This window comes from Mustela nivalis, assembly GCF_964662115.1.
Source record: "Mustela nivalis genome assembly, chromosome: 1".
Taxonomy (NCBI): domain Eukaryota; kingdom Metazoa; phylum Chordata; class Mammalia; order Carnivora; family Mustelidae; genus Mustela; species Mustela nivalis.
Window position 1 is genome coordinate 91,983,273 of NC_139020.1, and position 27,741 is coordinate 92,011,013.

Genomic DNA, 27,741 nt, shown 5'->3' on the forward strand with positions numbered 1-27,741 from the left:
TGAGAACCGAGGACTCTTTCCAGCCCTCCTGTTCTCTGAACCACTTCTCAGTTTCCTTCTGGTCCCAGAGATTTCCAGTTCCCGCAACAAAAGGAGTGAAGAGGAAAAAGGAGGAGCCAACAAGGCCCGCCAGGCCCGCGGGGCCGCCGGGGTCCCGGGTTCTCGCCCGCCTTCCCCTTCTCTGGGCGCCGGGCGCCAGCAGCCGACAGCCAGCCGCCGGATTACATAACGGGCCCACGCGCGCTCTCGCGAGGTTTCCAACGCCCCCCCCCCGCCCCCCTCGCTCCACGTCAGAGGGAACCGGGCGGAGCGGCCAACATGGCGGAACGCAGGCGACACAAGAAGCGGATCCAGGTAGTAAAGGCGAGCCCTGGGGTAGGGGGCTTCGGCGCGCTCGGCAGTAGAAGAAGCGAGGGAAGCCCCTGGAAGGGCGAGCGAAACCGAGGGCGAGATGAGCTGGGGCTCTGCCGCGAGGTCTCCGGGTGCGGGCTGCGTCGTTGTGAGGGGCCGGAGGGGGGGCGGTGTTGGCGACCGTGGAGAGCTAGGCGGACGTGGTGGGGCAGCGGCGGAAGGCAAGAGGAGCCGCTCTCGGAATCGGCCGCGGAGGCGCGGCTGCCAGAGGAGGCTTTCAGTGACTGCTCCGGCCCAGTCCTGCGGGGGGAGGTCAGCCTCCTCCCGAGCTCAGACATAGACCTCCCCGGGCTCCTCCCCTCCCTTTTCTGCCTCATCCTCTCGCCTTAGTTATCCCGAAATTAAGGCCGTAGTAATTAGGGTAGAAGGAGGTGGAGGACTGATTGACCTAAAGCAGCCGGTTCTTTGTGCGCAAATAGTAGACGAGTGATCGGGGTTCGGTCAGCTGCCTGGGGGCCCAGGCGACGGTCTGCCTATCCAGATGTTCAGTTGCGTATACCCCTTCTTTCTTCTCAATGTTACTAACTTCATAGTCCATTTGAAGCCTTCCGGCTCTCTTTCGGGCGACAAAGTGTAAATAAATACAACCTTGTTGGTACTGCAGCGACCTGGTCGCGCCCAGAAACCTTTCACATGCCAGTGTGTTAGCCTCATAACCTACATAACATCCCTCGCTTGTTCCACATGCATGTCATTGGTGCATTTCTTCCCTGCAGTCTATCCCCCTGTTGTTCTTGCTTTTTGCCAAGAGGATTAAATACGTGGGACATCTTACACTCAGGATGTTTTTTTATTAGTTGTCTCATCAGCTTATTTGCCTACAACCCTTCATATGTTATCATAAATTGATGAAATGTTGTGACTTTTTGCTATACTAATCTCAAATTGTTACACTTAATGTCTTTCTGTTTCTTAGGATTTCATTGCTGAGAATGACTTTTTCTATTTAAAGTTTTATTCCACATTAAAAAAAATAACAAAAAACTTTGTTTTTTTGCCTATACTGCAGGTGATTTGAGCCATGCACGTTAAAGTTCTCTGGAAAACTATGAATTACTAGAAAAAAAAGACACCAGTGATCAGTAAATTTGGAATTTTGGAATAGAGCAGAAGTAAGAAAGTAGTTCCGAACAGAGTACAGAAGAGAATCAAAAAGAGACAAGTCCCCCAAGTTCCAACAGGTCATCAAACCAGGGCTTGAGGTTATTATGAAAGAAGTTTCTAATTGTGCTATTCCTAGTTTCAGAATTTAGGGTTATTGGTTGGGTGTGAATATGTAATACTTTGGTTAAAATTTATATTGAAGTTGTTGGCCGGATTTGTAATTACTTAAATTTACACGTATAGTCCATGTTATGCCCTTTAATACACATTATTTGTACATTTCAGCTTTTCTTTATCATTGTTGTAAAGGTGATCCTTACTCACTTTTGAATAGCTGCTCTTTTTTCAGTTTTGATCCCCCCTCTTTTTTTTTCAGTTTTGATCTTATATTCAAGGGTAAGGTAGATTAGGAAGCTGTGTAGTAGTGGCAGTGGCAGGGAGCTAAAACTTGGGCCAAACTGTGCCTGTTTGTACCCTAGTTTCACTAATTATTAGTTGTGTAATTTTGGGCAAGTTACTTAACTTTTTACCTCAATTTACAAATCATAAGAAAGGATATGTACCTCAAAAAAAGTTGTAGAGTTGTTATGAAAAATAGGTAAGTCAGTGATTTGTTATTAAAAGTTGTAGAAGTTAGTAAAAGAGGGGTTGGCATATAATTCATTCCTTTTCACTTCTTTAAAAGGAGGAAGGATTTAGGATAGTTTGTTTTATTTCTTTTTTAACCACTCTGATATGCTGAAGAAAGATTAACAGCTATCTATTCAGTAAATAAACCATTAAGTTGTGATTCCATAAAATATAGCTATTTACTCAATATTATTTATTTGAGGATCAGATAAATATGTGAGGATTTGATTGTTAAAAATCAGCTTCACATATTGCTAAATTAAAATATATAATATTTATTTTACCCATCCTCAAAGTTTATATATAGCTGTACTAGAATGTTGTGGATATCTTGGGAGTGCTACTTGGAGTACTACTATGCAGTGTTAATAAAGTAATATAAATATAAAGTATCTTATAACATCCTTGGGTTTCTCTCCACCCATCCCACCCCAAATCAGAAACTATAATATTGGCATCACTTTAGACAAAAAGATCAAATGTAATGTCAAAGTTCAGAGTTTAAGTTACAGAAGAGATTCTATTGTAGGACTTTTGGGCAAAAAGGTCTGTAATATCAACTGAATTTCCTGTTGTTTATTACTTGATGTTTCATGTTTAGAAAAAATTTTTATGTTTAAAGATTCAAGTGACCTTGAATTGTAATTGGTACATTGGGGGAAATGACTGATACAATTTCAGGGTTTGGAAAAGTAGCTAATTCATTTGCTTTTTCTAGTGTTGCATAATTTCAGATTCTGATATCCCATCAAAGTTGGAAGGAAGAGAACTATTTTGTCACATTTTCTTCTTGGATTCACTTCACTGATCACTGAAAACTGGAAGTGAGCTACATGTTTATTAATGTTATAATAGGAAATTTTAATGATTGAGGTTCTCAAATGAGAATGATGTCAATCCAAATTAATGGACCATTTGAAAATAATTTTAAGATTTAAGAAATGAATTATGTAGGTTTTTAAGAATATACAGTAGGTGCTTTTTGGTTAACAAAGTGCTTACTGGTTTGGAATCGGGGCGTCATGAAATTTTAGAGTTGAGAAGGATTTTCAGATAATAGAATGTGTTTGGGATCCTTTTACACACATGCAGGGTTTGTTGTTGTTGTTTTGGTTGGTTTTTTTTGTTTTTTTGTTTCTTTTGCACACATGCAGTTCTTATGTAAAAGCAGGATGATGGGCCCAAGGGCCTATCACCTCAGTACCCCACTACCATCATCCCATACCTTATGGTCCTTTAAACTCTTTTTAGGACCGACATCTACAAGTTTACTAGGTATAAAATTTATAGATCTAGTATATCACCATCATTTTATAAATAAACTGAGGTTCAGTGAGGTTATATGATTTGACCCAGTGTCACTCATCAAAGTAATAAACCCAAATTTAGACCAAGTCTTCTAATTCCCAGTTGAGTGTTCTTTACACCTCCCCAGTGATGTGATAAATTGTTCTGAAATACTTTAATCCTAAAATTTTTATATTAACTTGTATAACATAAAGATTTAACATAATTTGTCCCTGCTAAAGAGAGAAACATCCCATTTCGTGTACTGCTTATGTGTATTCAGTTGAGTATTGGGACATTTAAATGGCTACTGATTCTTAGAACTTTTATAATCTTCATCTCAGTTAATTTTATTGCACTCCTCTGTCTTCCTGGCAGTAAAACCCTGACATATCATGGGCCTATATGCTTAATTTCAGAAAAGGGAAGGAAAGAGAAAGTTTATGACTATACAAACTGTCTGAGAACTTCTGAAGAAAATAGAAGGAACCCGGGAAGCCAGTACTAAGTCTGAAAACTTCCCCGGAGGCTTAATGGAGAGTTTGCAATAGGAGTGAACAGTGATGTATTTATAGAAGGGCACTGTCATAGTCAAGATACAGAGACTCTTGAAAAGCTTTATTAGTAATATGCTGTGTGACTTTAAGCAAATGGTTTATCTAAGGTCCCCCCCCCCGCATGTATTAATGATTTGTGAACTAATCTTTTTCTTTTTTGCTTACTTCACTCAACAAATCAAGCAAGCTTATTTCTACTGAATATAGTAATTTTTAAAATTCTGTAAGATTGAAGACTGGCGTATTGACCCTTGATCTAATATTTTTTCCTGAAGAGGTTATCATAGGTACTGGCTAAAACAATTTATGGTTTAAAATGGTAATCCTTATTTCATTATTGTATTTGCATCTTGATCTATTCTAAAGTAAAAAGAGTATTTGTTAAGTAACTTAAAAAGGGCGCCTGGGTGGCTCAGTGGGTTGGGCCTCTGCCTTCCGCTCGGGTCTTGATCTCAGTGTCCTGGGATCGCGAAGACCTCAGGGTCCTGGGATCGAGTCCCGCGTCGGGCTCTCTGCTCAGCAGGGAGCCTGCTTCCTCCTCTCTCTCTCTTTGCCTTCCTCTCTGCCTACTTGTGATCTCTCTCTCTCTGTCAAATAAATAAATAAGTAAATTAAAAAAAAAAAAAAAGAGTGTTCTAACCGAACTTTCAACTTAAATAATTTTGGATTGTAAGTTGTGACAGCCAGCTTTTGGTATTTGGGTGCAAAGATGGCAGTCTAGCCTAAAAACCTATTGGCTCTTTCTTTGCTTTCTCTTTCTAAGACATTTGAGCTCACTCATTGAACTATGAAGTTCTTTCCATTTGAGGGTTGATGAGCTGGCTTCTCTTTCTTAGTGGTTGGTACTGTTCCCAAAAGGCCTTCACTTTTTGTTAGAAGGCTTCTAGGAAAGTTAAGAAAATATTCTGAAGATTTGTTCACATCAAAAGGGAACAAAGAAGGGAAGTACTTTAGTCTAAAGTATAAACAGGAAGAGGATAAGACTGTTTTATATACTCATTGGCTGCAGCAGGGAGCAGTGAAAGTGAAGACTCCATGGCAAGATCTTCTATCTAACCAGCTTTTATAGCAATCTTTCTTTCTGTCTTCAAAGCCCCAACAGATGGCACAAATTCTATACTTTTCACCTAAAGGCATTCTACAATGTGTATTAACTTATATGTGGTATAATGAACTTTTCATAATTCACAAAAGAAAATAGAAACTTACTAAGGATTTAAATTTGAAGAAGAAATAAAGAAGGTTATCAGTTCTTTTACACCAATTATCTTGATAGAGGTCACTACTTTTCTGGTCATTTTCAAAGGAAGTTACAGATACTTTTAAAAAGTATCAATGGATAAGTAACTGTGTCTACTTAGGAAAGATTTTTCAAGTCCATGTTTTCTGGGTCTCCTCTATTCATTGTTACTTAGTAGTACCTTTGCCAAGGAGGGGAAAGGAATAAAAATACATTACTTGCATCTATCTTGCGGTTGTTGGAACAGTTCTGTAAACTGGAAGTTAATTGTTAAAATGAGGTGTAAAAGTGTTGTGGATTCATGTAGTATCAGATTCCCTACTGTAAAATAGTAGAATGGACTTTTTGCATTTCTTGTGTATCCTTATATCGGATTTTACATGTGATCCCTCTGTCAAAAATCATTAGATTAGTACATTTATACCTCTGTTTAGTAAATGGTTTGAGTGCTAGTATAAGTTTGTCACATCTAAAGTTGATGTACTTAGAAAATATGTATATGTTTCCAGAATATAACAGTTGCTATTTTAGATGGTTGTAACAGAGTGTAGATATTATGCCTTACAAATTTTTATTAACCTAAACACCCAAAGGTGTTCTAAAGTATACACTCAGTAAGTATGTATTTGAACAAATAATGGTCATTTTCAATCAAGTATATTCCAGTAACAACTTATCAGTTAAGTACATAAAACTTTAAGTGACAACAGATGTATCAGTTGAGAAGAAAATTGAGCATATGTTGGTATGCTTATAAAGTAGAATTGGTTTCCATAAACTAATTTATAATATTGCATTATTTTCAACTATTTATTGTATTACGTATTACTTTTTTGGCAGCACCACAAATATATAGGATATTATTTACTAATAGATGAGCCTCCTAGAAATCCGTTGTATTATACAAGCATAATTAAATACTATCATTTCACATATACTGATACATATTAATATATTTTAGTGTGATTTCAAAAATTGAAATACAGACTTTCACCTTTTTAGTTTATCCAAAAGTATATTTTGTGGCTAAGTCCCAAATCATGAACCTTGTAGCTGTTAGTGAACTTGGAGCATTAAATTTTGTTAATTAATTTTGTTAATAGTGTTAAATTTAAATTTGTAGTTTTTTAAGATTTTATTTTTCTATGATACATATTTTTATATAAAACAAAAGGCTTTTTATTCACACAGTTATTTGTTTTTTACTCTAGTCTTCTTTTGGATTGACTGGTTTGAGCTTTTAATTTTTATTGCCACATATAGCCCACAGATGGCTTACTAACAGAATGTAAGAATCATGAACTATTAATTGGGCAATTGGAAGTAGGGGAGTTGGAAAATGCAGAGGAAGAAATAGGAGAAGTAGCTACCAAGCCAAATCACAGGCTTTCACTTCATCCAACAAATTACTCCTTTTCTAGATAAAATCGAAGCTGGAAGCTTTGTTTGTTAATTGTTACCTCATTTTCATCAAACATAACTGAATTCAGACTTATATAAATTTTGCGTGATAACTGACATAAAGACAGATGATTTGGGTAGATTATTTTTTCTGTTTTGTGTTGTTAGAATGTCTTGTCTAAAACATAACTGTCAGGGGCGTCTGGGTGGCTCAGTCGTTAAGCGTCTGCCTTCGACTCAGGTCATGATCCCAGGTCCTGGGATTGAGCCCCACGTCAGGCTCCCTGTCCAGCAGATAGCTTGCTTCTCCCTCTCCCACTTTCCCCTGCTTGTGTTCCCTTTCTAGCTGTCTCTCTCTGTGTCAAATGAATAAATAAAATCTTTTTAAAAAAATAAAACATAACTGTCTTTAGTAGCATTGTTTTCAGCATCCTAGATTCTCAGCAGATAATTCTTTACTAATATTTGGCACTTCATTTAGTTAAGAAACAAACCTTCCTGAAATCATTCACATTTAGATTATGCATTGCTGGAAATAGTGCTTGAGTGTATATCATGCTTAAACATGAAATTAAAGACAGTACTTTTGTTCCAGTAGCTTATAGCAGTAAGACAACTTATAGAAGTTTATATATAAGATGTATACAAATGTAGACTGCCTTCATTTTCTTCAGTATATGGGTGGTAAGAATACACAGGAGGAATTGTCAAATTAAAGATTCAGAATGTAAGGAAATAAAAAGAAGGGAATGATAAACAATGAAGAAAGTAATAGAAAATTTGGAGAAATGAAGAGAGAGAATAGGGAAGGATTTAAGCAGCCTTTCCAAACTTCTGGGTACTTCCATTAGTGAGTTAAATTAGATGATAATTTATCTGTTTATTGCATTTTAATTTTTGCTTCCCCCCTAGTAGGGAAGAAAAGAAAGACAAGGTGAAAAAAGAGTCTGAAATAGTCTTATGGCTCCTACATTGAGACAGATCTCTGATTAATCTGAGAATTCCTCCTATAGTCTTTTGTCCATTGTTCAGGGTTCATAGCTTTGACTATTATTTAACATTTATTTATGGCACCTGTTTCTACTTACTTTGACATTTGGGCACTCACTTTTGGCAACCTGTTAATCTTTTAAATTATTACTTCATGGGTTACAAAGAGATCGGTCAAGAGAGAAGATGGGTTAGTACAAAGTAGTTACCATACTGGAAAAACAACTCAAAAGAAATAAATGCCTTGTAGCTGAGGCAGAGAGGCAGGTTTTGGCCCTATCAGCGTGTATTCGAAAACCATGTAATTTTAAAAATCTCTGTTCTGTCTTTTGTATACATTACCAGCTCTGTTTCATATAAAGCTTGAAAGGAAGGCTTATACTTCACTTTAAAAGATTTGCGAAACACATCTGTAAATTCAGTGCACGAATTTGTGAAATAAATGATTATATTAAATTAATACTCTTATTTTGCAGGAAGTTGGTGAACCATCTAAAGAAGAGAAGGCTGTAGCCAAGTATCTTCGATTCAACTGTCCAACAAAGTCCACCAATATGATGGGGCACCGAGTTGATTATTTTATTGGTAGGATTACATCAATAATATTAGTGTACATATTTTATGAAGATAACTAAATCTCAGTTGTGTAGATGTTTTAAAAGTGCTTTCTGAGTATGCTTGATGAAGTTGGGTGATGGGCATAAGGCAATTGATGATTCTTTTCTTTTCTTTTATGATTGGAAATGTGAATAGCAAAAGATAAAAGGGGCATTCTGGGTGGCTCAGTCAGTTTACTGTCTGACTTTTGATTGGGCTCAGGTCATAATCTTATGGTTGTGAGGTCGAGCCCTGCATAGGCTCCTCACTGGACATGGAGCCTGTTTAAGATTCTCTCCTTCTCCCTCTGCCCTTCCCCTGCTCTCTCCCTCTTTAAAAAAAGAAAAAAGAAAAAAAAATACTGTGTAATACCTTTCATTGCAAATTTTAAAAACAAGATTTATTTTCAGTATTAGTACTACCTTTTATTCAGATAGTATATGTATTGAAAGTAATCTTTTTAAAAAACTATAGTAAAATTCAGTGTGAAGTAAGTCTGTTGGAACTAATGTAGGAGCTTTGGTTCTTCACATAATCCAAAGAACCTCATTATAAGCTAATGTCATCTATAATATAGCCCCATAACTTACCCACTGACCACAAAGTGGTTGAGTTTGCCTCTCATTGATTAAGATTGAATTGCCATTGTAAAGAAATTTCTTATCTTCCTTTTCTTTAGTGTTATGATTAATGGTTTTGATGTTCATTAAAAATAAGAATAAAAATAAAAATAAATGCTATTCTCTTCAGATCTAATATATTTAGCTTCTTCTAGTGGTAGCAATAGATTGTTCACAGACTTATTTCTTAGTGGGTAACAGTAAAGCTTGATAACAATTTTTATTACTGTGGGAGAGGAAGATTTTTGGTTTAGCATACATTTAATTGTGGTAATTTGATTAAGAGTGATACCTACATTTATTTTAAATGTATTTGTTTAGAACATTTTCCCATGTTTTACTTAATATTTTTGAATGTCATTTATTTCCCAGCATTGTCTTAAAAAGATCTTTATTGCTGTGTTTCATAAATTGAGGTTTTGAGGAACCGTTTGTTTATCATGATCATTTCCTCTGGATTTGTTTTTATTTCCTGAGGCCAGAATGTTGATAATATGTCTTACAAATTACTATTTAGATAGACATGAATTCCCATGTATACTAAATTTAAAATGACAAATTTCTTCTTTAGCTTCAAAAGCAGTGGATTGCCTTTTGGATTCAAAGTGGGCAAAGGCCAAGAAAGGAGAGGAAGCTTTATTTACAACAAGGGAGTCTGTGGTTGACTACTGCAACAGGTAGTGTTTATTTCTTAGTGACGGATAACATAAGTAGTAATTTCAGAATCCTTGCCATAGTCCAGAAGCCCCTTACCCATTTTTATCATTAAATATAGTAATACAATAACATAGCACAGAGCTTTTACATGCAACCTGAATTTTTTTAGTACCTCTGGAAATGGCATTTATTTGGTGTTAGATACGATATTTTCATAATTTTAATTTGTGTTCTATTTGTACATTTGCTAGGCTGAGTGAACTGAAAGATCAGCAATAAAAATCATATACCATTGCCAAAAGTAACCAAAAAATTCTTTTTTTTTCCTAGGGCAAATAGCGAGGGAGTCTTTTTCAGAACTTTGGCAGGGATTCCTAATAGACCTGTTACCCCTTGGCTGGTTGTTAGTTATTTTTGTGCCCACACGGGGTTATTAGTCAGGTACCCTTCCTTATTTTATTTAGTGATTGCTCATGTATTCTGATAAAATTAAGGCAACTACAACATCTGGCTTTTCTTGATTCCATGGTGAAGTGTAGATAGTTCAGTAACATCCATGTTTTTCATAATAGGTACTTTGGGAAACATCAAAACTGAAGTTTATAATCAGTAGGAATTTAACATCTCAGATTATTTTATATCCGTGGTAGTGATATACACATAGTATTTACTAATATATTGTTTAATGGCATTTAAAGTATCAGCCAGATGAGACCCGCCTAAAAACCACTGTTCCACAACCTGGTTTTAAAACTGTGAAGTAAAAGAATTATCAAATATTTCTTAAAATTCTTAGTTGCCAATAACTAGAGTCACTGTTGGACCTTTCAGAAACAAAGTTTCACTGTTGTGGCAGAAATGAGCTTGGTATAGCTCATTTCTGCCACAACAGTGGTATAGCTGGTATAGCTGGCATTTTTCTCTTCAGCTGTTTATGTAGAACTCTAAAGTGCAAATTTCATGCCTGCCTCAAAATAGATTTATTTTGTACATATGGTGTGAAAATTAAGAGATGTTATACATGCAAAAACAGAAGTTAGATAATTTACCCAAGGTCACTTAGCTAGTAAGTGATAGAGCCAGAATTCTAAATCCAGTACTCAAACTCCATAGTCCATGCCCTTAACCACTGTGGTATCCTTTCTCCTCCAACAAAATGAGGATGTACTTAATGAAACAAAAATTAAGATGAAGGATTTGTCTGTCAATACTATGTGAATATTAAATCTGTCAACCCAGACAGAGCAGCCAGTATTAGTGCACATATCTCTTGTCTTTTCAGGAACCATCATATAGTATTCTGTGAAAAGCCCTAAAGACCTAGAGATACACTCACTTTTTATTGTATATTGTTATTCCCATTCATGTCAGGTTGTTTGTGTCCTTTCTGCACAACGTAGAGAATCATAACTACATAAATTCTTCAGAGCCACTTCTGATAACAACTGCAGCCAGCCCTCATGGGTTCCAGCTTGACCATAAACAAAACCAGGAAGGGACATTTGTCTGGTCTCATTTTATGAAGCTGATAAGTGGACTTGAAGGTGTCTGAAGAGAAACAAAAGAAAACAGGAAAGTGTAGGATGGTATACAAAGCAACCTTTTTTAATATGCTCTGTGCCTCTTAATGATCTGATTTGAGTATGAATCCTTGATCTAGCACCATTCTAACTCCATGTGACTTTGCATCTCCAGCCCATTACTACAGTAATGTCCATCTCACTCTCATTCATAATACCACTTAATAAAACTTCACCATTGCCACATAGATGAAAGTTTTTAACACATGTCTGGCTTCAATAAATGTTTGTGAAACCTGAAAAAAAAAGAGATGAGGAAAAATATAAGCAATTAATAACTTTGTACCAGATGCTTTCAATGATCCATTTGTGTATTCAACAAACATTTATCAAACACTTGTTGTAATCCAGGCCCCAAGAATACTAAGATGACTGTGATTTGGTCCCCATCTCCTAAATATATATTCTAGCCTTCAGAGAAGATTCATGACTAATTATAGTATGTTGCATTCTGTAAGGAGGACAGGGATGAGAAAACTTCAAAAATGGCTTCACAGGGAAAATACTTAAACAAAATTTGAAACATAAATAGGTGATTACCCAGGAAACAATGGGAGAAAGGACAGTCAATCCTGGCAAATGGGACAGAACATACTGGGACAAGGCAGTAGTTCTGTGAAAATGTAAGAGAGGTTTGTGTGAGTGATTTATACTATATGATGTGTTAAATAACGGAGACACTGATTTTATTGCAATAGTAAATGTCATGTCACTTTTCTAGCCATAGAGTGAGTTGAAGTAGGCATTCTCTAAGGACCTATTGAGGAATAAGTCAATAATTTTACTTACTACTGAGTAGATTGATGCTGTAATGTAATAATATGAACCCAAAATGTGTGTGTGTATATTCCATAACTATTAAAAAAAATTAAGATTTTGTTATAGCAATAATAATGCTAACTTTGAGTACATACATTCCAGGGACCACACTGTATACAGTCTGCACTTCTCATTTAGTCCTAGAAACCCCTGTGAGGTACATACCCCATTTTTGAAATTTTTACTAAAATGAAGTAATTTACCCAAACCCGTACAGTTAAGTGATAAACATGGTATTTGAACTCATGTACCTGAATGTGAACTTTTAAACACCAGTTTGGTTAATAGTTTGCAGTTCACCCTGAACAACATGAAGGTTAAGGGGTGTCAACCCACCACCCAGTCAAAAATCCATATTTGAACTCCAGAACTTAACCACTAATAGTGTACCATTGACCGAAAGCCTTACAGATTACATAAACAGTTGATTAACACATATTTTGTATGTTATATCTGTTATATGCTGTATTTTTACAATAAAGTAAGCTAGAGAAAAGAAAATGTTAATATGGAAATGTTATTAAGCTCAGTTGGTTAAATATCTGCCTTCGGCTCAGGTCATAATCTCAGGGTCCTGGGATTGAGTCCCACATCAGGCTCCCGGCTCAGCAGGGAGTCTGCTTCTCTGTCTCCCACTGCCTGCCTCTCCCCCTGCTTGTTTGTTTGCTCTCTCTCTATCAAATAAATAAATAAAATCTTTAAAAAAAAAAAAAAAAGGAACTTATGGGAAAGAGAAATGCATTTATAGTGCATACTATATCTATCAAAAAACCGCATGTAAATGGATATGTATGCTTCAAACCTGTGTTCAAGGGTCAGTTGCACCTGGGTAGTAGATATTAATGGTAGAGTCTTTGGGGCATTTCAGGCGTTGTGTAATTTTATGCTGTATGATTTCCTGAACAAGGAGAAGACCAAATGAGAAGACCTAAAAGTTAGTTTTGTGGAGATGTTCATGGGGTGGACCTAATTGGGCAGGAGAATGAAGCCCAGCCAGGCAGTTGAAAACACGTGCCTCAGAGGCCACAGCATAATGACCAGAAGTAAGTGGGCATTGGGCAGGAATGAAGCATCTAGTTAACAAGTGGTATGATGTGCTGAACAGGTATTAGTGGCAGTAGAAAGGTGGGTAGTCAACAGGCACAGATAGTGACAGTTAAAATGTAGCTTGTAGGTTGTGTTTTGGTAGTTGTACATCATCAAAGAAGGAATGAAGGATGAAGTCCAGAACTCTGAAATTGGAACATAAAATTTGAAAGGATGGCTTTTAGGTAATAAAGGCAAGGGCAACCCAGTTTCTTGAGTAGAATTAAAATGTTAGAAAGGAACTACCATCTACATTGACTTAATTTTGGGTCTTCTAAGTTCATCAGATAAAGAAATGAATAAAGCGAAGATCTCCTAAGGAGTTTATAGTCTAGTGAAGGGAGCAGACAAACATAAATTGTATATTAAGTTAGAAAATAAATGCTATAGATAGGATAAGAGGAAACAGGAGGGAGGGTGGGAGAATGGGTTTATAATTTTAAATAGGATAGGGCTAGTTGTGAAGGAAACATTTGAGGGAAGACCTGAAGAACATAACATGAAGAAAGACAGCTGAAGACACGATTTAGATCAGACAAATCATGGGTATATTTTTAATCAAATATTTCTTAAACTGTTTAATTTCCCCTTATGTCTGCTTTTGAATTTGAGACTTAATATTAAATAAAATAGAATCTTGATTTACTTTAATAAATTCATAGAAAAGCTTCATAAGCATAATTCCAAGCCTGTAATCTGTTATATTTAAATTATGTAGTTGAAAAGTGACAAACTTTTATGTAATCAATACAGTTGGCAATACAGTTTTTTCTAATTATTTATGTTAGGGGTTGATTCTTTCCATTGATTTACTAGTTGTAATTTCTTTTGTGAGTTGCCAGTGTAGTGTTTGCTCATTTTATTTGGGTTTGGTGTTTTTCTTTTCAGTCTGTGTTTGTATAGTTGATAAGGAATGGAATGTCATACCATTTTTTCCATAGGCTTTTAAAGAAACAGTTTTTTCACCGGGCACTAAAAGTAATGAAAATGAAGTATGATAAAGACATAAAAAAAGAAAAAGAGAAAGGAAAGGCCGAAAGTGGAAAAGAAGAAGATAGAAAGAGCAGGAAAGAAAATCTAAAGGATGAAAAGACGAAAAAGGAAAAAGAAAAAAAAAAAGATGGTGAAAAGGAAGAACCCAAAAAGGTGATTTCAACTACAGTTAAGTCAGAATAAATTATTATGTGGACATGATCACTGGCATATGAGTATTTTTGAAATGCTGTGCAACAACACTTAAATATAACTGTATTAGGTTTCTTATAAATACTATGGTTGAGAATTTTTATCTCTGTGTCTCGAAAGTGAAACTTTTTTTTGCCTCTGTGAATGTCTTACTGTTTTTTTGCTTTTTGTAAGTGTTTTTTTCTTCTGTTTAACTTGTGTTTTATTAGGAGGAAACTCCAGGAACTCCCAAAAAGAAGGAAACTAAGAAAAAATTCAAACTTGAGCCACATGATGATCAAGTTTTTCTGGATGGAAATGAGGTGAGAGTATCTAGCTTATAAATAGAATTCCAGTTTTCCATAAGAGTTTTTAGAATCATTTTGATAACTTTACTAAGACAAGAAGTATTTTTGGTAACTAACCATGTAGATACTACTCTTTAAAAAAAAAATCAGTAATTTCCCTGAATTTAGAGTTATAAAAAATGTGTAAGAAAACCAGTCAAAATTGGGTTTAGCTATCTATGAGTGATAGGAAATCTGAAATAACAGTGACTTAAAATAAATGCTCTTTCTCTCTCATCAGCGAAATCTGCAGGTAAGTAGTACAGATTTGACAGCTCTATAGTAGAGCTGTTTGAGGCAATTAGTAAAGGTTAACTTATGGTTCAAAATGACTGCCAGTCTCATCTCTGCATCCAAAGGAGGAAAGAATGAGGGACATGCCTTCTCCTTAAGGACACCTTCCAGGAAGCTAGTGGCTGCATTTCTGCGTGGATTCCAGTGGCCAAAACTTGGTCACATGGTCATGGCCTACCTGTAGTAAAGTCTTAGAAATGTGCTTTTGTACTGGTGGTCATTTGCCCACCTAAAGTGCAGAATTTCCTTTACTCTCACAGGAAAAAAGAGTAGAATGGTTAATGGAGAACACCTATAGTTTTGTCCTCTTATAGTCAGACACAATATTTTATTGTTTTTATTTCTTTTGTAATGGAGAGTTCTGTGATGATAGCCTTCCGTGAAGATTACTTAGTCATTTAATTCATACAGAAACATTAGTTATATACTTCATTAGTTATATACTAGCCGTTGAATTCTTGTGAAATTCAAGACATATTTCTTCTGTTATACCTAGTACAAAAGTAATAGTATATATGATGTAGTAGTTCCTAGAGCTATGAGTTTGAAATTTTGGGAAGGCTTTTCAAAAAATATGTGCTTTTGGCTCATTCCAAACATACTTGCATGAGAATCTGTAGTATGGAATGTAAGGGTGTGTGTGTGTGTGTGTGTGTGTGTTGTATAACGTGTCCCAGGGTGATTCTGTTGTGAACCCCTGGTTAAGAACCACTGTAATAGAAGACCATAGGTCTTTGCTAGTGTGAAAGCTAAGATACCTTCAGTTAAACATCAAGCATTAGCTATATGCAAAGATATTTTTATAGGTGCTAGGAATAGCGTGATAAATAAGATAAATTCTTTTCTTGGAAGTGCTTTATACTCTAGCAAAGATATAAGCTTTTAAATGTTACTATGTCATAGTGTGGTGAGTGTTAAAATATGAGAATATCAATTAAGAATAGTAAATTTAATCAAGACAGGATAAGAAGGGTCTGGAGACCTTGAACACTTGAGCTGAGCTTTGAAGGACGACTGGCAGATTACCAGCTTCAGTGGGAAGGAATTCCAGATCTGTTAGGTGAAGGAAATAGCCTGAGCAAAAGCAGAGGTGCTTGCATTCTTGAAAAGACTATATTTTATTCTGTAGGAAGCAACATGCTTTCAAACTTTTAAAGCTGGGAAATGTCTTTAAAAACTTGGTTTTTAGAATGCTAACTGGCAGAAGTGAGGTCTGTGGATCTGATTTCCAGGGGAAATTTGCAGTTAAAAAAGAGGAATGGAACCAAATCAAAAAGACAATTACAAAGAACTCTGGCCAAAATAAAATCAGGAAATGGAAGAGTACTGATACTTATAGAAACTAAGATGAAAGTAGGAGTTTTAGATAGGGGTTGAGCAGAGTTCTGATTGTTGTAAATGAAGTAAACTTCTCTTGTGTAAAAGTAAATCAGGCTTTAAAGCAGTGGTTCCCAACCTATAGGCTATACACCCTCCACAAGGGAGTAGGCAATGTAATTATTGCGGATAGTCATAACATCTTTGTGTCTAGTAAGCATGAACTTCATTAATGAATCTTTGCATTTCATTGATGAAGGGAACAAGGTAGAGTTGATTACTGCTGGATCTGTAGTAGGGCCTGGCTCGATCTATCTTAACTGTGCTCTTAGCCCAGACTGCTTCTGCTTACATCAGTGTGCACCATTCCATTAGGGACAAAAAGTTGTACAAGTGCTGGTCTTTGGGTTGAAAATTAAGTAATGGTTGGCACACGTGAACAAATTGTTAAGTTCATGTTAAATATTTGGAAATTTACTGAAGTGTATTACAGAATTTATAGTCTTGAAAATAATTTTCTAACTAAATGAATACCCAGAGAAACCCTACTACTGATGAAAGGTTTTTTGGAATTTGTTTGCCTTAGGGAATAGTTCTTATATGTTAAGAAGTTGAAAGCTACTGTAGTAGAGGATATAGAATTAAGCTTAACTTTCCAAAGTAACCTTAAGCACTGGGGTTTCTTGATTTTTCTAGGTATTTGTGTGGATCTATGACCCAGTTCACTTTAAAACATTTGTCATGGGATTAATTCTTGGTAAGTACAATCTCTAAAATTTAGAAAGGAAAATAAAAATATAAAAGTCATAAAAATGTTCAACATAAAATAGTTATTTTAAAATAGGTATACTTTAAATAAAGTTAGAAGATAAATGGTAAGCTGAGGAAAATAATTACAAGGCATGAAAACAAAAATTAAGAGATTAACAACCTCATAGAAAAATGGTAGGAATGCCTGGGTGGCTCAGTTTCAGCGTCTGCCTTCGGCTAAAGTCATGATCCCAGGGTCCTGGGATGGGTCCCACATCAGGCTCCCTGCACATCAGGCTCTGCGCAGGGAGCCTGCTTCTTCCTCTGCCTGCTGCTCCCCCTCCTTGTGTGCTCTCTCTTTATAATAAATAAAATCGTTTAAAAAAAGAAAGAAAAAGAAAAATGGTAAAGGCAACCCACAGATAAATACCATAATCAATAATCATGAATAAAAGTTAGTCAGCCGTTTTATACACACACACACACACACATACACATTAAAGCAACCATGATTAAGAGGCTTACAGAGTTTGATAGTACAGAGTCTTAGTGTAGGCCCAACACTTAGGGAAAACCAACACTCTCTAGCAATTGATTGTATGTCCATTGTTTTAGTTTTTAAGGAGGAGTTTGGCAATGTCTTCCAAATTTTAAATGCACACACACTAACTCAGGTGTAACTTCTAGGAACTTATCCCATGACTGTTCTTAATACAGCTACACAAAGTATCTATTCAGAAATGTTCATTGACGCATTCTTCTTCTTTTTTTTTTTTTTTTAAAGATTTTATTTATTTGAGAGTGCATGCACATGACCAGGGTGGGGGGTGGGAGAGGGAGAGGGAGAAGCAGATTCCCCAGGATGCAAGGAGTCCCAATGTGGGGCTCTGTGTTGGGCTCCATGCAGATCCCAGAACCCTGGGATCATGACCCAAGGCAGCTACCTAAACAACTGAGCCACCCAGATGCCCCTCATTGACACAGTATTCTAATCCAAGTCCCTCAGACTATATTTAGGATAATTAGCAAGTTTTAAAGTTTAAATGTCAATACCTTTTGACCTAACAATTACACTTCAAGGAATATATCCTGTGAATTTACTCTATGTATACTACCCTAATCACACAAATGTACAATACTTTGGTATTGGTTGCATTGTTGTCTCTAATAGAATAAAACTGGAAACAATTCAAGTTCCTGCACAGGAGAATGGTGAAATAAGTTATAGCACAGCTGCACAGTAGAATACCATGCAGCTTTTAAGAATTACATAGGATATACTGATGGATAAATATTTAAAATAGACTAAGTGAAAGAGACTATAAATGTAAGAAGAATATAAACTCATTTTTGTAGAAAAAATATTTTATGTCCCTTGTTTTAATTATACATAGGCAGTCTCTGGCAGTATAAATTAGAAACATAGTAGTAGTAACCTCTGACCAGTAATTGGATGAAGACTTCACTTTATACCTTTTGGATTATTTTTCTGGGTATCTGTTATTCCTGTAAGTTCAAGGTAGGAGCCTGAGGAGGAAGGGTATTTAACAAACAAAAAATAGAGAGCGGTCAAATAATAAGTGTGGTCAATATGATAGCATAGGATCCCATACAAAATATCTCCGTTAAATCCTACCCAAATTGCTAATAAATATCAGTCACTTACTAAGTACTAGTCACTTCATTGAATATTTTGCATGCATTATTTCATCCTCAGGGCAACCTTTAAAAAAAGAGGGAGAGGCACATATTAAATATAAGGTAACTTAGCCTTGAAATAACTTTAGCCTAGAGTTACTTAGCTTAAAAATGATAGAGCTCTCTTGTTCTCAAGACTGGAAACCAGACTTCCGATTTCTTCTGATTATTCCATGTGGTACTTAGAAAAAAACTGGAAGTGTTTGTATCCAGTTTTCCCTAATTACCAAAAAACTATCAGAGTCTACCTGCTGAGCTTTTCAGTCTATAGATGTCAAAGCTCCACCCCAGACTCACCCCTCCCTGGGGGAGGGATCTTGGGAATCATTTTTTAGTTAGTGTTGTTTGCGATTGTTTCTTTAAGCTCCCCTTATTCAGTAGGCAGATATATTCAAAAAATAAGACAGACATTGCTTGGAAACAGTAGCAGTTGATCATTTAAGGGGCTAACAATTTCACATTTTTAGACACTTTTTTCTAATCATACATAATTTGTACTAGAAAAAATCCTAACCTGAAAGCAGTAGTTAAAATGTTAGATTGAACTGTGTAAAATGGCTGGTAATTTACCATTTTTTTACCTATTAAAATGGCAATTCTGTATGTTTCAATATGTTTATATTGCACTTTTGTCCCCTAGGAAAATATTCGCTGTTATTGCAACCAAGCCATTTAAAATTTTAATCTCAAAGTTGTCTATGTAACTTTGTCATTTCTTGTTCTAGTGATTGCAGTGATAGCAGCCACCCTCTTCCCTCTTTGGCCAGCAGAAATGAGAGTAGGTGTTTATTACCTCAGTGTGGGTGCAGGCTGTTTTGTAGCTAGCATTCTTCTTCTTGCTGTTGGTAAGTATTGTTATTAGTATATTTGGCCTTAGTAAGGTTGATACCCAGGAGTTGGGGCTGTAGTCTGGAGCTTCAAGTAAAGCTTAATAGCAAAACTAATGTAGGCGAATGAAGAAGTATATGGACCTGCATTTTGGGTTATATCCCAAAACTGACTCAGGCTTGAAGTAGAGTATGTACCTGATTTGATTTGGTCTATTGTGAAGAAAAAGTATTTAATGTCTCTTAATCTGCATATAGATATGTTTTAAAGTTTAGCCACCACAAAGACTTTAATATTTTTACAGTGATTGATCATTTATGAGATGTAATACTTTCAGTAAAGCATTATTATGTATCGATTTAAGGCAAATGAAACTTGAATTAAATATTTAAGTTCTATGCATATATTCAATAAATGATTCTAATAAATTGAGTTGCCATTTGGGGAAAAATTTTGCATCCATGTACCAAAATAAATTCTAGATACATTAAGGAGTTTTTAAATGGTTTTTAAAAATCAGAATGTAAGTAGTATTTTTGTACATTTCTGGATGAATTAGGGTCTTTATAACTAAAAACAAACCAATATGAAAATAACTCACTTCAAATGAGAAAGTTAAAAACAAATGATTTTTAAATACATGAAAAATTCTTATCACCAGTAATCAAATAATAAAATTAAGATGTTAAAGTAGGTTTTTTGTATGTTTAAGTAGGAAGATTTTTTTCTTTTCTTTTTTTTTGAAATGGAAATAATGCCAGGGAGGGTTTGACTAGAAGGAAATACACCTAAATATAAATAAGTTTTGGTAGTTGTGAATACTTTTAAGGCTATTCTTTATGCTTGTCTGTATTTTTTACAATGAGTATGTTACTTACCATGAAAAAAACCAACAAATACTGTTATACTTAAAATCCTTGAAGATTTTCCCATATAGGGTTGGGTAGGTCTAATTTAATTTTTACTTTGAGAAAGAAATGGGAATTTTTCTCTGCTTATCTAAAGCTATATATTGATTTTTAAACCTATATATAATTCTTTGGTAGAGTTTACATTGGCAGATGGTACTAAGTTCTGATTATTTCCCCAAATGACAAATCCTTCTTCCACCAAGACATAAGAGAGTACTTTCTGTACAAAAAGAAAATACAACATCACAGTATTGACCTAACATTTGCTGTTAGAGGACGTACTTTGTCTAAGATTATCCGAGCTGAGCACGTGTTATTCTGAGATTTGTGAAATATAATAGATTCCTATATTGTAAAGCATTACTCATCTGCCCCTAAGCAATTTTCCTCTGCATGCGCATTCACCCTGAACATCAGGGCGTCCTGAGTTAGTGCCTCCATCCCTGGACCCAGTGGCTCATGTAGTATTTTCATTCAATTTATCATGTTTATGGGCCTCCCTTTTTTCTCTGTGATCTCTGACTGTGTGAAGCTTTTTTCACCACCCTCATATTTTCCCTCCTCTGGTTTAGTCACCTTGAGGAAATCCCCTGATGCTTCTACATACAATACAGCACATTTGTAAGCCAGGAAATTATATCTAAGATTGTAAAGCAGTTAACTAGTGACAGTACACTATCTGCATCAAGAATGAGAAGCTATAAACTTTGATCTGACATTAGATAGAATCAAATTGGTGGGCACCTGGGTGGCTCAGTTGGTTAAGTGACTGCCTTCGGCCCAGGTCATGATCCCAAGGTCCCTGGGTCAAGCCCCACATGGGGCTCCCTGCTCAGAGGAAACTCTCCTTCTCCCTCTGACCCTCTTCCGTCTCATGCTCTCTCTCACTCTCTCTCAAATAAATAAATAAAATCTTTTAAAAAAATCAAATTGGTATCTTTACGCTCTCAAATCCCTGAAAATTTAGAAGCTCTTTGAAAAATTTCAGTGAAGATTTAACTCTCTTGAATAGAATTAACCCACTTATTTACCTTTTATTTAAACTAGTATTCATAATAATTTATGATTATTATGTCATTTTGCTATTTAACAGTTTTCAATAGTGTTTTCCATCGTTTTTCATTTTAAATATACTATTAATCTAAGTATTCATTGTGGATTAATAATCTTGTGAATTAAACCAGAAAACAAACCCAACATTTTGTTTCTGTTAGAAAAGGCAAGGCCAAATATACTTTCAAATAGTGTTCATCTGTAGCCTACTTATAACGTGGATATTTATTTTATATTATCCTGTGAAGTATTATATATTGGTCAAAATTATATTTGGTGCTCCTTTGAATATGTATAAGACCTTTGGCAGTTTTCTAAATGTATCCTTTTTAGTATGAACAATAGGACATTAAATACACCATGGTTTTCCCATGACTCTTCACATGTTTGCCCCTGGTAATCTAATACCACATAAAACCTGTTGGAATTCTGCTGTGCCCAGTTTATATATGTGGAGAATTTAAGTTTTATTTGTGTCATACCTGGTTTTTGTGGGTTGTTTTTTCTTTTTTCTTTTTTTGATTTGAGTCAAGATTTCCAATTATGGACCATCTATCTTACAACCCTACAGTGTCTATCATAGTATCATAATTTTATTTGGAGGAAAAAAACATGCAGCCTCCTTAAGAGATATTCATTATTTCTTTTTATCTGTGGAATTTATTCTTAAATCGTAATTTCAAACATATTTGCCTTTACTCTTTGTACCTTAAAAGATATCAGTGTGTACAGACTTTCAGAATATTTATATTCTTTGTGAAAATACCAATTACTACTTCATAAAACTCAAGGTAGTTATAACCATTTCCTTTTATTTATCCAAAGCAGATAAATGGAGGAGGCACAGATAGCTGAGCTTTTTTCAGACCTAATATGAAAATGGTGATATAATTGTAAAGAAAACAAAAAGCGAAACAAACCAAAATCTATCATAATTGTTTGTCCATAGCATTCCCATAATTGTGACTTATAAAAAAAATAGGAAAATCACACAACTCTGTATAACTGAGAAGAAAACTTTATGAAAAACTGAGACTGTGTTTGTGAAAACTCATAAACTATAAACTTTATAAATTCTGATGCTTCCATTATCTAACCACAGTTTGGAGTTTGCAATTTGAGAGTAACCTGCTTTTATTATTTCCTAATATCAGGAGAGGAATGGTCCCTAAATAACAGAAATTATGTAACTAATTAATAAGCAAAATTGTAGCTATATTGTAGCTATATTCTCTTTCTGTTCAGTAGTATGTAATTTTACTTAGAAGACATCTTGTTCAGGCAGAGTAAGCACATGACTTGGACCCATGACATAATACAGAAATGTATTTCCTTTTTTTTTTTTTTTTTTTAAGATTTTATTTATTCGACAGAGAGAGATCACAACTAGGCAGAGAAGCAGGCAGAGAGAGAGGAGAGGAGGAAACAGACGCCCCGCTGAGCAGAGAGCCCAATGCGGGGCCTGATCACAGGACCCCGGGACCATGACCCGAGCCGAAGGCAGAGGCTCAATCCACTGAGCCACCCAGGCACCCCTATTTCCATTTTTTTAAAAATCAGAAGTAGTAATATATACACATGTATATAATAATGAACCTATGCATATTTGTATTTACACCAGTATGATTATAAAGAGTATAATTTTTAATATTTTTTTTACAAAGGAATTGCCTTTGTAAGGCAATTCCTAGAGTCCAGGAAAGTCATGGTTTTTTTCATTTAAAGTGCTTCTTAAGATACCCTCCATCCCTGACTGCATGTATTTCCTTTTTCTTATACCATGGTCTTATGAATACTTAAACGTCCAACTGAGGCTGTGCTTATTGATCTACGACATAGCAAAATGTGTCGCTCAGGATCAGAGCAGAATGCTTTGCACCAAGAATACTGTGGTTGCTTCTGTAAACTAGCCAGGATTTAATTGTTTATGTTTACGGTACATGTAATGTGCAAATAATAAACTGAACGTTTTTTCAGTTTTTTATCAACTATTCCCTCCCTGCTATCTGAGTCACTGCTTGAATTACTCAATTAGAGACATTTTTTTCTCCTACAGCTCGTTGCATTCTGTTTCTCATCATTTGGCTCATAACTGGAGGAAGGCACCACTTTTGGTTCTTGCCAAACCTGACTGCTGATGTCGGCTTCATCGACTCCTTCAGGCCTCTGTACACACATGAATATAAAGGACCAAAAGCAGACTTCAAGAAAGATGAGAAATCTGAAACCAAAAAGCAACAGAAGTCCGACAGTGAGGAAAAGTCAGACAGTGAGAAAAAGGAAGATGAGGAAGGAAAAGTAGGACCAGGGAATCATGGAACAGAAGGCTCAGGTGGAGAACGGCATTCAGACACAGACAGTGACAGGAGGGAAGATGACCGATCCCAACACAGTAGTGGAAATGGGAATGATTTTGAAATGATCACAAAAGAGGAACTGGAACAGCAAACAGATGGGGATTGTGAAGAGGAGGAAGAAGAAGACAATGATGGAGAAACAACTAAATCTTCACATGAAAAATCATAATCTGACTAATTTGGGACTAAATAAGTGCAGGAAGTTGGATTTTCTATGTTGGCTGATCATCCTAATGTACACATTTGTAGCATTCTTCAACTCCATTTGCTGAAATGTATTTTGACATCCAGGCAATTATATTCAGTCCTTCATTTCATAGAATACTATTATTGGTACAGTCTAAAGCCATTTATAAGTTGAGTCTATTTGATAATTTTACAGTAAGTATGTCTTACTCATTTTGATAGTTATCAAAGATGCGTTTTCTACAATGATATGTAGATTAATGGCATTTTTGATAGTTGTATGGCTTTTTACTATTAGATTAATCAAAATAACTAAAAGAGATAAACAGAAAACACCAACATTTCAGATTATGCATAGTTATATAGCCATTTCACAGTTTCTTTAAAATGAAATGCTTAAACTCCTTGGTCTTGATAGTTAAGCTTTGCTTGATTATAAAAGTATACCAGGAAGTTTCTAAGATTCTGAGTTAGCAGGGTTCAGAGCATTTTGTGGAAACAAGTCAACTAATAATACAGCAACACTTTTAGTTTAGCTACAAATTCTCCTTTTCCAACTTAGGAAATCCAAACTGATTTGTACATCTGACTCAGAGAAAGATAGTCATCTCCAACATAGAAAGCAAAACAGCGTTGGTTGGAAGGCGATGGCTCTTCTTCCATTTCCTTGTCGTAAAGTAAATGTATTCTGTACATAATTTACAAATAAACATTTTATTTTAATTGTTACTTATTATTTAGACATTTTCTCAACACTTAAATTTGTAAAATTAAGACCATGTAAGGGTATGTTTTTAGAGAAATGGAAGTTTCAATAACCCACAGAACATCTGTGATCTTTCTACAGCAGCTTCAGTTTTGTGCCAACATTCCATGTATTTGAATATGAGTTTAAAAGATCCTTATTAAATAAGAGCAGACTTAAAGTAGCTGTTTGTACGCCTTAATGTTCATTTTGATTTATCTTAAATCTCTACATTCAGAAAGGAGGTACTATATTATCAGATCACAAGGCACTGCTATGAAAGATAATTTACTGTTCTAAAATACCAATTTAAAATAAAGAACATGAAAGAAAACATGAGAGAACCATTGGACTCTAATTACTTTGAACTAGTTTTCAGTTTGATTTTATGTCTTGCATACCTTAGTTACAAATCTTTGGGGAAAATCTTGTGTTTACCTATGAGCAGAATATCATTCCTTGGACTTCTACTCTTTTAAAATTATAATGAATATTAAATTATTTTCCTTCAGTCACAGAGCATTTTGCTTTGTAGTTGAAATGGGTGTTGTGGGTAGGTCTTTTTTTCTTTCAGGCTGTTTCCCATCTAGTGTTTGACTAAAGATGTTAAATTTTTCTATTTGTGACAAAGGACATTTTCTGTATACTGACACCTTTTATTAAATGGCTTGACTGCTTCTTTTTAGTATTCCTTCTAAGTGGACAGAAAATATGGCTATTTGATGTTAACACAACTCTGTCAAGGCTGCAAACAGTCATTTAAAAAGTTTCCTCCTAGCAAATGTTCGCTAAGTGCCTGGGTGTTTCCCCCTCACATTTTCAGAGCTCTACTGCTTATTTCCACAGTAGGAGTATGCAAATTACAGCATCTGAGCGTCTTAATCACCAGTAGCACTAATACCTATTTTGGGGTATGGTAATGGTACCAAAAGCATTTTTTCAAAAATAAAAAAATGACTTAATTTTTACTACTGTGATAATACCCAGGCACTCAATATTTATCCTAAAGCTCTTTATAATATATGTAGTGTGTCTAGTCTTAAAGATATTTGGAGCATGGCAAGAAAGTCAGCTTCTCATTGATGTTTGTGGATTCTTACAGAACGTTAGTACAAATTTTTATAAATATTTGGTGGTCCCTGGGGGAAAATATCATTCTTACTATTGTTAGAAAGTGATTTAGAAATTTCAGCTCAGTATCTTCTACTATTCAAGGTTGTATACTTTAAACAACTATAAAAATCAAAAGGCTGCCACTATTAGATGCCTCAGAAGAATAGCTGGTTGTCTTTGTTGGCTAACATTAAATATTCTGAGGCCAGAGCATGGAAGAACTGTTTACATTAGTCAACGAAATGGTGATTTTTTTTTTTTAAAGGAACTTCAAATTTGCAATGCTACTGTAAGTAGAAGCATGAAGCTTTTGGATAATGTATGACTTATTGTGGAATAGATATAAATTGGCCTAACTAAGGATTGAATTAACCAGCTGAGTCCAAATAATAAGCATAAATTGTATGTAATTGTTCTTAAAGTCAATGTATTAAATAGATTGTTTTCACTTTTTCCTCCCACTAATTTCTTTAATTTTCCAACTATATGGCCTTCTAGACAACTTTAATTGAAATAATTTGGATTTAGTCAAATACTATTCAGAAACTAATAAATTTTACTGTAACACATAAAAATTATGCAGTGGTGATGGATTTTAATGTTTCTCCCTTTTTTGGTTTTACATTGTAAGTACCGATTAGCTGCTGCCATAAAAAAATCATGTCTTTCATAAATTGAATTTTCTTACTTGAATCTTTATTAGGAACTGGAAAACAACAAGTACAGTTTATTGTTCTTGGCAGAACTATTCTGTGGTCGCCACTAACACAGAATTAATGCTAAACCATTGCTCCTAGGGGAAATACGGGCTATTGTTCTGCAAGCCTCTCGTCACATTTTTATCAACTAATCAATACCTAAGCTTGTTTCAGGTGTCTTTGTGTTTTGTTGACTTACAAACATTAAACTTATGGTCAACAGCCCTGTAACTTGACACTTGACTAAAGCTCGTCTTACACATGTTATTTTCTCCATGAGGCACGTCACAGCCTTCTTGTACCTATTAGGAACATTAGTCAGCCCTTCAGCACTACATCTGAGGGCCATTTTAAACAGGGAAATCATCAAAGAAAGGACAAAGATGCAAAAAACATGGTACTAACTAGAGCAAAGGATGCTCATTTACAATATGAGTGCTGAGGTACCCTGCTCAGCCTCAAGTGGGAACATACACATTGAGCAAGTCAAAATTTTCACTCCACAGGTAACCATGAAAGTACCAGGAAAGTTTTAAAGAGTAGGCAAACATACAAATACAGAACCCATGTATAATGAGGCTCAATCGTCCTTAACTGTATTACAAAGCTATGATATCTATCTGCCTGATCTACAGAATATTGCTGAATCGTGTTCCCATATTTCTGTAACTTTTTTTTAAGATCTTATATATTTATAATTTCTCCACCCAGCATGGGGTTCAGACCCACAACCCCAAGATCAAGAGTTGCACAATCCACTGACAGAGCCAGCCAGTTGCCCCTCTGTGACTCTTTTTTTTTTTTTTAAGATTTATTTATTTTAAAGAGAGCATGCGAAAGTTGGACCAGAAGGAGAGAATGTCAAGCAGACTCCCACTGAGCATGGAGCCCAACATGGGGATTGATCTCATGACCTGAGATCATGACCTGAGCCGAAATCAAGAGTTGGAAGCCTAACCAAGTGAGCCACCCAGGTGCTCTCCCCTCCATAATACTTTAAATGTTCAAGTCTAACAGTAAATACTTGGTTCCTAACTGTTTGTGTGCCAGAATTTTATTAGGCACAGCCATGAATTTGAAAATTGCAGATGTGCCCCCTTGGACCATCAAATAGTGTGATATGTGTTCTGGTAGAGACTGGTCATACGTGGTGGACATCTCTCCCCCTCTATCTTTTCTTCACCCTCTTTTCCCATAAAGCTAATGAATGGACCACAGCAGTGAGCTCCCTTGCCTCGGGGCTTCTGAATGGGTTTTGCCAAGGAGTGTCCTTGTCAGAGGTAGACAGATGATCAGGGTGT

The 27,741-nt window shown here is 35.5% G+C and overlaps 1 protein-coding gene and 1 long non-coding RNA gene across 5 annotated transcripts; both read left to right on the top strand.

The window, feature by feature from the left end:
- On the top strand, window positions 1–26,317 carry SEC62 (SEC62 homolog, preprotein translocation factor). Of its 4 annotated transcripts, none has more exons than XM_082741924.1 (9): window positions 836–899; window positions 1,421–1,523; window positions 8,097–8,205; window positions 9,409–9,514; window positions 13,921–14,140; window positions 14,374–14,466; window positions 16,798–16,858; window positions 19,275–19,394; window positions 23,398–26,317. In XM_082741924.1, the coding sequence occupies exons 3-9, from the start codon at window positions 8,175–8,177 to the stop codon at window positions 23,865–23,867; spliced, it is 1,101 nt and encodes a 366-aa protein (XP_082598050.1). In that variant the 5' UTR covers window positions 836–899; window positions 1,421–1,523; window positions 8,097–8,174; the 3' UTR covers window positions 23,868–26,317. The 4 variants fall into 4 exon arrangements, with proteins under 4 accessions (XP_082598048.1, XP_082598049.1, XP_082598050.1 ...); XM_082741925.1 differs by having other exon boundaries at window positions 13,921–14,125; XM_082741922.1 differs by lacking the exons at window positions 836–899; window positions 1,421–1,523 and adding an exon at window positions 1–354.
- Window positions 1,547–7,860, top strand: LOC309869990. Its single transcript, XR_014314405.1, has 2 exons — window positions 1,547–1,613; window positions 2,864–7,860. It is a non-coding gene; the product is annotated as an uncharacterized lncRNA (long non-coding RNA).
- Window positions 26,318–27,741: the final 1,424 nt, after the last annotated feature.

Excerpts from the sequence above, each read along its gene's own strand:
- SEC62 (XM_082741922.1), top strand. The coding sequence starts at position 319 with ATGGCGGAACGCAGGCGACACAAGAAGCGGATCCAG. Across the intron at positions 8,206-9,408 it reads CCGAGTTGATTATTTTATTG|CTTCAAAAGCAGTGGATTGC; the intron begins GTAGGATTACAT and ends TTTCTTCTTTAG. Across the intron at positions 14,141-14,373 it reads AAAAGGTGATTTCAACTACA|GAGGAAACTCCAGGAACTCC; the intron begins GTTAAGTCAGAA and ends GTGTTTTATTAG.